Below are 9791 nucleotides of genomic sequence, written 5' to 3'. Positions count from 1 at the left end.
ACTAGAGTGACCGTTTCCGTGACGTATTTCCCGTGACGCTGACCCCTATATCCAACGCGATATTCAACGGGCGTGCCCCAACCGGTATATACGATCCTCTCCATCATATTCTTGAAAGGCGAAGACTGGAGCTGCAAGCTGAGGAGGACGAAAGAGCCCAGTCCGCCGCTGATGCTGATTCTGGTCCGAAGGGCGTACCATTCCTCATCAAAGCTGATGTCTCGGGTTCTGTTGAGGCCCTGGTCAACTCTGTTTCTGCGCTCGGCAACAGCGAAGTATACGCACGCATTTTGCGGTCTGGTGTAGGCCCGATAAGTGAATTTGATATCCAACATGCTGCTGTTGCGAAGGGCCACATCATCACTTTCAACATGCCTGTGGATCCATCAATGGCTCGAATGGCAGAGGCAGAAGGGGTCAAGATCATGAACCACAACATCATTTATGAGTTAATTGATGATGTCAAGTCGAAACTTAGCGATCATCTTTTACCCACAATCACTCAACATGTCACTGGAGAGGCGGAGATAGGTCAGATTTTCGAAATATCAGGCAAAGGCCGCACGAAGATTGCCATTGCGGGTTCCAGGGTTCGGAACGGCCTAATTAGCCGCTCGCATAAAGCCCGTATCCTTCGTGACAAAGAAGTCATCTATGACGGTGAGTATAGTTGTTTTACAACTGCCATTACCTCTCTCTCTCTCTCTCTTTTCATTCTCTTCATTGTTCATTTCCCTTTTACCTTTCCGGTGGCCCTAGGAATACGCAATTGATATGTCTGGTGCTGACGTCTTTTTAAACTAGGTATAATCACCTCTCTCAAGAACGTGAAGAAGGACGTCACAGAGATGCGGAAGGGTACTGAATGTGGCATCGCATTTGATAATTGGAACGACTTTAGAGTCGGTGACCACGTCCAATGTTACGAAGAAAAGTCCGAAAAGCGAATGCTATGATATACAAAGGAAAGAAAAATTAATGGTCGTTTTATTCGTTGATAATTGTTACGTGTTCCACCTGGGTTCGAATCCTTTGGATTTTTTCTTTCCCAATACTCACCCTTTGTACCATATCCAACTTCATATTTCTTTCGATTTTTGTCTTATATGCACCGGATACTATCGGTTATACGTTCAAGGAGTTATACTCACCTTTCATCGGCCGATGCATTTGCGTCCTCAAAATTATCCACACACTTTTCCACGCGTAAACTGTCGGTACACCGATCCAGCTCCCCTCTCTAACCTTGGTCTCGTTTTGTCATTCCCGGACTCTCACCAAAATAGGCTGGCCAGTTTCCATTTCCATTCCATCGCGTTGCTTTTCATGTATGGTTCATAGTGGAAAATTGGGCATATGTTTTCGCTACTCTTAAGTTGGCGGGGAAGGTTGATATATGTTAATGGTGATAGATGGGTTGATCCCCTGGATAGATGTTCATAGGTTTCTTTAGAGTTGAATAAAGAAAAGCAAAACATTTTTGCGAATTCTGGATATCCGGAGCATCTCTTTCATACATAAATGTTTCTTTCTATTTTGATAGGAGAAGATACAAGGATAAAGAATTTCCAACGAATGTAAAATTACTGCAACTTAACTGCTCAACGGATATAACACAAGGAGCTTGTTCTTGGAAGTATCTCGGGTCATTAGCCTGTTGGGCCAAAAATAAAAAATGAAACAAAACGAGGCATTTGACTGGCTGTTTGAAATGTCAATTGTTTGCGTTGCGCAGTGAAAATAAAAGTCCCTGACAAGCAAAACAAGCATAAAGAGACATAGAAAGTAGAAGAAAATCATTGAAGCTCTAATAAAACACACATTTTTAGAAACTACGCGAAACCATATGCATACAACGCAGCTTTACATCCGCTCTAAGGGTGATTGCCCTTCCCTTTGCCTTTTCCCTTCCCCATTCCCGGTGGTGTAGCTGTTGTTTTATAAGCTTTAGTTTGCCGTGGCACCTACGTAATTTTGCGAAGATGTAACTAGTGTTAACAGCGCGGGCATCCTCACGGATTTTGCATGATAGTTTATTCATCAGGGAGATTAAAACGCACGCTTTTTTGCTTTCCCCCTTTACCTTTTTTGCTCGCTATCTGACTATTCTTTAGAACTCCCGCCGGAGTGGAGGTTTCAGAGGTTTTGAATCCTTCTTGTAAAGGAGATGGTGTCCTTTCATCGGCAAATTCGGCAGGCTCTTCTTTGTCTATAGGAATATCACTTTTCTGTTCATCTGGTTCGACGATGTCGGCCAACTTCTTTAATTCTCCCTCTGCAGCCGGGCATAGTTTCTTCTTTGCAGGAGCGCGGCTCTTGCGAACACCGGCTGGCTGCTTTCCTCCAGTCTTGGTTGCTCTCTGTTTAGTTGGTTTTGTTGATGTGACAGCAGGAGCATCTGGCGTTTGGATTTCTAAAATTGGTGCGTCGATCTCTGAGGATGTCTCAAGATCCGATAGGCTTGGGAATCCTAGCCCAGAGTTTAAAGGAGAGGATTCTCGAGATGATGATGATGACGATGAAGAAGCTGATGGTGATGGCGATATCAGCGTCTCAGCAAGAGACATATCGGGCTCAATACGTTTAATAGAATCTTTATGAAGGTTATGTAGGTCCTGCTGACCTAGCCAATATATGTCAAACGTATTGCTATGGACGACCTTCAAATTGTCAGCGATAATTGAGAAAAATTCAGCAGAGGGGGATGTAGTTGTGTCTCCATCCCCGTATCGCCCAATCGATACGTAAGTCCATAGGAAACATCCACTTTTTCAATCTCTTCTAAAATTTGCATTTCGATTTTTGCTCGCCGTATCTTGTCAGTTCTCTCGTCTGCGACATAGCTGGAGATGACACGATTGGCATGCGAAAGGTAGACTTTAATGAACAAGATGTTCTAAATTCGGAGAAGGTATACCTCTTGGTTATCTTTCTGAAGTATGAGAGAACGGGTGATAGGTGATAGGCCTGGGGGAAATGCATCAACTCACGTAATTTCCTCCCATTTTGTGAAGATCGTAAGGTTCAAATAAATTACTTATCGTTTAAGAAGTTTTTCCACAGGCGATCCACCCGGTATTCACACCGAAGCGGATGTTCCAGAGGGTATATAGATGAACGACAATCTGCCAGCTGCGATGCGATAGCCGTTGATGAGCCACTGAGTTGGGTTTGAACGAGCAGACAAATGGCCACGAGGCAAGGTATAGAGGAGACAGTGTGGTGTTAAAAGCGGATTGCAAGATGACAAAGGAAGAAAGATGAGAGCAATGGAAGAATATGAAGATGTGAAGAGTAGAGGAGAAATAAACTAACATCCAGTGAATTCAATGCTTCACCCATCTAGGAGTTGAAATGAGCAGCTAAACTCTATTAAAGGGAACACAGGTGGTTAAAAACACAGCAAGCCAATCAGTGTTAGTCACTCCTAGATACCATTGACAGATTGAAGTAACAATGACTGATATTCAAAAGATGCCAGGGAGCTAAATGAGGACCAAAAAGTGATTGCAGTCATTCATCCACATACAACACTAAGTGCCATCATTTGTTAATAGAGATTTAATATCTGCTGATTTTAGTGAAAAAGGGCAAAGAATAGGGAGTGAAGTTGCAGCAACCTCTTCAGCTCAATTCAGGGAATAACAAACAAGATGTGGGTCACCCCTTAAACAGGACATCCAAATGAGGGTCACCTTTCTAAAATCAAGGTGTTGTATGTTGGGGAAGAAGGGCTCATATAGAAAATATGGTCATATGGCCAAGAAAACCTAACCAAAAAGAAGAAAGAGAAAAAGAAGGAGAAAGAGAAGGAGAAAGAGAAAGAAAACCCCAAAGCACAGTTGGGGGTAACAAGTAAATATATCACAGGCCTTTTTATGAAACCCAGAGTGATAATCTTCATAAAAGCAAAATATAGCAATAGATAAATGGAATTTCATTGCTCATTTTGCTTTCCACCGGATTCTTGCAACCCAGTTTGCCCAGTTCTGGACATCCTCCCTTTGCAAAATCAGCTCAACAGTATACCACTCCTTTGCTAGCTCTTCATTAGAAGCCATTTTATGAACAAAGGAATGGCAAGCCCTGCAAAGCCAAGCGACACTATTTAGCATCCATTCCTCATGCCACTTCCTTTTGAGCATTTTGGCATGTACCTCCCGTGGTATCAGATGGTGGTATGTCAGTGGGATCCAATCGCGTTCACATATTTCGCAAGATGTGGCCCGCGTACTGGACCATTTCGGAGGACCGGTCTGCACAGCTGAGATGTATCCAGTAAGGATTGGATTCAAGAATGTTGGGAAATCAGAAGGATCTGGTATAAGGCCATATACAGAGAGTGATTCAGAGACTGATAACGGCACGGTGGCGGTTAAGCTGTCGAGCGTTGGACGCGGTAGTGGTTCAGCGTATTTATCTGCAAGCCCTCCGCTGCCTTGAAGCGCGGAATAAGAGAGAGATTGTACTTCCTCTGGCAGGGAGCTGAATGCTTCTCCAGCAATATACTAGGTTGGCCGGTTAAACGTGGGTACTAGTAGACCAAGGCACTTTGGAAGATGGGCTCATACATCGATGAATTCTGCTAGCTCTTCTGGGCCATAGGTCTCAGGCTCAGCCAGCGGAGGCTTCTCTGAGTTATCTGGCTGTGAAGAAGCTTTCCTTTTCCGCCGCAAGGGAGACTTTGAAGGGCTGTCGGTTGATCTGTGAATGAGCGCCTGGGAGACGTACTCTCGGAAGGTTTCATAATTGGGATTATGCACGGCAACATTATCGTTCATTGACGGGTATTTTAGACAAAATAAACTGAATCCTGAGAGGTAAAATTTTATTCTGCTTCGCTTGCAGTTGTTGTTTAGGCGGGCAGCGGAGAGAGTCTTATCATTTATTGCTGAAGACGGCTGGAAGTTTGTTGTTCCCTCCGCATTCATGCATGTCATCAACCAGCGTCGTGCTGCTTCAACATCAACACACTGCCGAATAGAGCATGATATTTACGTATTGAACTGCGACCTGGTGAAATATGACTTCACCAAAAAGAACCGTGCTTGCGTTTGATCTTTACGGCACGTTACTATCTACAGAGTCCATTGCAGAGAAATTGGCCGAGTACTTGGCGTTGAAAGAGGACAGAGCATCGCGGGTCTCTGGCGGCGGTATCAGCTCGAATACACTTGGAGGCTAAATAGCATGGGTATTTACTCTCGTGTTGAATCTTGCATGACGATGATTGATGGAATGAGACTTATGCTTACGCACGTTTCTAGGACTGTATAAATCATTCTCAGAAGTGACGAGGAACTCATTGCAACATGCGCTGGCTGAGCATCAGGTAGATCTGGACCAAGGCTCCACACAAAGGCTTATGGAGGGCTACGATTGCCTATCTGCCTTTCCAGACATCTCGTCTTGTCTTTTGAGGTTGGCACACAATCCCAGCTTGATGCCAGTAGTGTTTTCCAACGGAACAATTTCCATGATCTCAAATTCAGTCCTACGGTCTAGAGACTTATCACCCTACGCCAGCATATTCCGCGATATTATCTCCGTCGATCCTGTCAAGAAATTCAAACCGGCGCCAGAGACGTACTGGCATCTAGCCGATACAGCTGGCAAGGACAGGTCGCAAATGGACGAAATGTGGCTTATTAGCAGCAACCCGTTTGACGTAATGGGGGCGGTTAATGTAGGAATGAAGACGGCATGGGTTGATCGGACAGGGTTGGGATGGATTGATTCGATGAGCGGAGAAATAAGGCCATTGGTGGTAGCCAGAGATCTCAATGAAGCTGTGCGGGCAATTGAGAGCCGCGAATATTAATTAAAAGGGAAAACTCTTTGAGCAATATAAATATGGGTGCAAAACAATGGCTTCTGCGTATCTTTGTTACAGCCAACAGAAGGATTATTGTAACTACTAGAGGGAATGTATCGCCGCACATATTTCCAAATTGCTCCATGGAGTAAGGTTGAACATTCGGGGTAAGTCACCAGCGTTCTCCATTATATTCCCTCCAATTTCCCCTCCGCCAATCCATGTAGAAGGAAGACAGAGTGAATATGAAGGGGTGAGTTTTATGTTGGGGAGAGAAAGAATTTGCGCTGGTGCAGATTTCCTTTTGTGGTCGAATTCGGAGGGCTGATTACATAAATAACGTGTCATCGCCATGTTGGTCACGTTTTAGTACCGATCTAAACTCAAACCCGATGACGCTAGGCTATAAGAGGCAATTTCCGTCTGGGCACATTCCGTTATTTCCAACGTCATAGTTAACCCTAACCTCGGAACATTGAAGACACCATCAACCACCTTTACAGGGGAAATATAGAGAGGAGCGTCATGGACAGCTCACTCATGACTTAACGCTGAAAGTAAAGAGAAAGCACTATATGCGCGCCTATCGGGATGGTTTCGCTCTTTAGCCTGAGCCAGGCATCTTGGCTCTATCCTTTACGAGTAAGCATCATCACCATCCAACCTAGTTATCCAAGCCTAAGACAGCTTACAACTTCTACTTCCAAGCAGGGCATAATATTCTTCATCTGCCACCCTTTCCTATGGCCACTATTCCGCGCTCGTCTATTCTCCATTTCTCTCCTCTCCGCATTCATTTATACCATCCTATTCACCCTCACCTACCTCCCACAAGTTGCATTTCTCGCCATCTTCCAAGGCACTGGCGCCTGGGTGAATGGGCTATTCCTCGTCCTGGGAGAAGGTGCCGCGATTGTCCAAATCCTTTTCGAGGCCTTCTTCGTCGATGAAACTCTCGTTGATGTCTTCGATGCCGTCCTGATAAGTCAGGGTGAGGAGGACCTTGTTGCTACCTCGCGGACCATTCATCCACGCGCCGACCAAAGTCAAGGTGGAGACGGTGATGGTGACGGGAACGGCAACGGGGATGCTGCTCTGTCGCTAAATCCAACACAAAGGCTGGGTAAGCCGATTACGAGTGCCATATATGCGCCTTTCTCTCTCCGGCAGATTGTAGAATTTATCGTGCTGCTACCGCTTAACTTAGTCCCCGTGGCCGGGACACCGATGTTTCTGATCCTAACAGGTTATCGGGCGGGCCCCTTGCAACATTGGAGGTATTTTGAATTTAGGGGATTTAATAAGAATGAAAGGAAGAAGTTTGTGGCGAAAAGGAGGGTCAGATATACCTGGTTAGTTTCCGGTCGGAATTCTAATGCTCCAACCAACACCTTGTCTCTTTTATACTGGCTTCTGCCTTGTACACCTACCTACCTTGGTAGGTATGCATGGCTTTCCTATGCATGATTCCTTTATGTCCGGGAGCCAGTGTTCCTTAGTCCCCATTCCATTATTGGACATACGCGACGATTTTTTTTTTTTTTTTTTTTTTTTTTTTTTTTTTTGGGGCTTTCTGGCTTCCTTTTTGGCCTATGATTTTATCACTCACAATTACTTTCAATATTCGACATTTATAGGTTCGGAACAGTTGCATTAATCCTGCAACTGGTACCCATGCTCTCCATGTTCTTCCTCCTCACCACCGCCGTTGGTTCAGCTCTGTGGGCTACCGATTTCGAGAGGCGTCGACGAATTGCCATCGAGCGCTCAGAGGCAGGGCGTCACAGTGGATATCGCACTCTTGTATAGTCCAACATCCACACACATCATCTTACCTTCCTCTCCATTTCTTCTCTTTCAGGTTTCATTTTTTATCCCTGGTGTTTCGGTTTCGGTAGACTTGGAGGAATCCTTATTGGACTTGATAATATGATCATTTACAGTGACCATCTAGCGTGATACTTATACATTGGTTATTTTTTGTGTATGTTTTCTTTTGTTTGCTTATTTCTTACGAACCGCGCTATACGGATAGACTATGAGCGTTATGTGCTTCCTTTGCTTTCCCTTACATATGATCTCTTTCGATATAATTAAAGACAGATATGATATGAAAGACTATAACCAGTGCTTTAGGATATTGCACTTTCCCCCAAACTGGGATACATGAGGACGAGATATTCCTGGAAGAATTCGAAGACCATTTAAGGGCAAGTGAAAAGATACCATATAAACAAACGATATCAGAAAGGAAAAGGAGTTGTAACTGAATATAAGTGTTTTTCATGTTTGCACTGGGTAGGAAAGCGTTTTATGTATAAATTCGCCTTCCGAACAGGCAAAACCCCTCAATCAAACCCATGTCTATAATCACAGACAGGCACATATCCCAAGACACAACACCTCAAACAGCCCAAGAGCCGACAAGAGAAGAAGGAGACAACCTACGGCTTTTTGGATTCATCCAAATAATAGATCATCTGCCGCCCTCGTGAGGACACCAACTAACCCTCCACCTTCTCCTCTTGGATTTTCCCCTACAGTGAGAGGAGCAACGTCCACACCTTCATTTTCCTTGTCACCGTCATGGCCGTGGCCTTTGCCGTTACCTCGTCCACCCCCTCCGTGTCCGCCGCCATTTCCGCCGCCATTTCCACCACCGCCTCCATTAGGAGCATCGGCCGGAGGGGAGGGGTTGGGTGGCTCTTGGTCACCCGGTGGCGGTGGTGCTGGCTCTCTTGGGGGAGTCTCAGTTGGAGCTGCCTGGGGAGGCGGTGGAGGCGGTGCAGATCCTCTTGAAGGCGCCTCTGTTGGTGTTCCCTGGGAAGGCGGAGCAGGTGGGGCATGTTCTTTTGGAGTCGTCTCAGTCGGTGCTGCGTGTGCGGGCGGCGGTTGCGCCGGCTGGGCTGAAGTAGAGGTTTCTCCTAGTATCGGTTCCGGAGAATATATGGGGTTGCAAGCCGTAATGTATACTGTGGTTGTCACCATATGTCCTTCTTTCACGCTTCCGGGTTGTTCCTGCTGAAGCTGCTGTTGCTGAGGTGGTTGTTGCTGGCTTTTGGGGTTTATTTCAGGTGCCGTTGGTGCAGGCGCAGGCGCAGGAGCAGGCGCCGGGGTAGAGTTGATCGACGGTATGACCACTGTCGACACAAAAGTCTTTGTGAGATGGATGGTGGTGGTTGTGTCGGTGGTCTGAGGAGACAATTCTGTGACCTGTGGTGTTATAGTGCTCAGGACGGGGTTTATAATTGGGTTTATATCTACGTTGATACCAGGTAATTTGAGCCAAGGAAGTGGAAGAGACCAGGGAAGCGAAAATGGAAATGGAGATAGAGCGCTCGTTTTGGCTGGGGAATCCTGTCTATTGTTGGCACCTATGTTTTCGGTTGCAGGAGTAGGGGTATTTGCCTTTTCCGCTCGCGTAGCCGGAGCCTGTGTAATGGGATTGGGCGGTGCGATTTCAGACGACACAGCTGTAAGAGACATGATGGCGGGAAGCGTGAAAGCATCCCCTCGATCAGGCGGATTAGAAGGTGGGAGAGAAGGGGAGATGGGAGGCGGTGGGGGAGGAGCAGATGCAGGAGGCGGAGGTGGAGGAGGAAGTTGGGGAAGAGGAGCAGATGAGGGAGGCGGAGGCGGAGGCGGCGGGGGAGGAGGGGAGGAAGAAGTATGCGGAGGTTGTCGAGTAACTATCACAATTTGTGTGCTGGTAATCCCATTTGCGCCCAAATTGGTTGGAGCGGTTGGCAGGTCTATACTAGGAATAGTAGGGTTCGCGGATGGTGGAGTTTCCACAGTCGAGCAAATGGTCGTTGAGACACTTTGGTCATTTATGACCACGCAGGCCTCATTGTACATGGCTAGTCTTTGCGACGACATCACTGACATCGAAGTAGAAAGCACGTCCCTGACGAGGAACAGGTGATACGGCAGCTTTACCGCGAAAGAGCACTTATTGCATTCGCAGCATTCGCAG

The 9791-nt window shown here is 46.2% G+C and overlaps 4 protein-coding genes across 4 annotated transcripts in view; 3 read left to right on the top strand and 1 right to left on the bottom strand.

The window, feature by feature from the left end:
- The window catches only part of HCAG_05502 (hypothetical protein), a gene marked incomplete at both ends in the record, with an annotated part of 3253 nt that extends 2297 nt beyond the window's left edge, over window positions 1-956 (top strand). The window contains 2 exons of the mRNA XM_001539985.1: window positions 139-660; window positions 805-956. Of these exons, the coding sequence (XP_001540035.1) occupies window positions 139-660; window positions 805-956 (674 nt within the window). The remainder of the gene's footprint in view (window positions 1-138; window positions 661-804) is intronic.
- Window positions 957-3944: 2988 nt separating this feature from the next.
- Window positions 3945-4061, bottom strand: HCAG_05501 (conserved hypothetical protein; the record flags this gene model as incomplete). The annotated part of the gene is made up of 1 exon (XM_001539984.1): window positions 3945-4061. One exon carries the CDS (start codon window positions 4059-4061, stop codon window positions 3945-3947), a length of 117 nt encoding a protein of 38 aa, XP_001540034.1.
- Window positions 4062-5023: 962 nt separating this feature from the next.
- Window positions 5024-5821, top strand: HCAG_05500 (predicted protein; the record flags this gene model as incomplete). Its single annotated transcript, XM_001539983.1, has 2 exons — window positions 5024-5156; window positions 5268-5821. The coding sequence occupies 2 exons, from the start codon at window positions 5024-5026 to the stop codon at window positions 5819-5821; spliced, it is 687 nt and encodes a 228-aa protein (XP_001540033.1).
- Window positions 5822-6406: 585 nt separating this feature from the next.
- HCAG_05499 (predicted protein) lies at window positions 6407-7624 on the top strand (the record flags this gene model as incomplete). Its single annotated transcript, XM_001539982.1, has 2 exons — window positions 6407-7167; window positions 7453-7624. 2 exons carry the CDS (start codon window positions 6407-6409, stop codon window positions 7622-7624), a joined length of 933 nt encoding a protein of 310 aa, XP_001540032.1.
- Window positions 7625-9791: the final 2167 nt, after the last annotated feature.

This window comes from Histoplasma capsulatum, genomic scaffold (assembly GCF_000149585.1).
Source record: "Histoplasma capsulatum NAm1 scaffold_5 genomic scaffold, whole genome shotgun sequence".
In the NCBI taxonomy this organism is placed as follows: domain Eukaryota; kingdom Fungi; phylum Ascomycota; class Eurotiomycetes; order Onygenales; family Ajellomycetaceae; genus Histoplasma; species Histoplasma mississippiense.
Note: the sequence above shows the minus strand (reverse complement) of the source record. Positions and strands in the feature narration are given on the sequence as shown.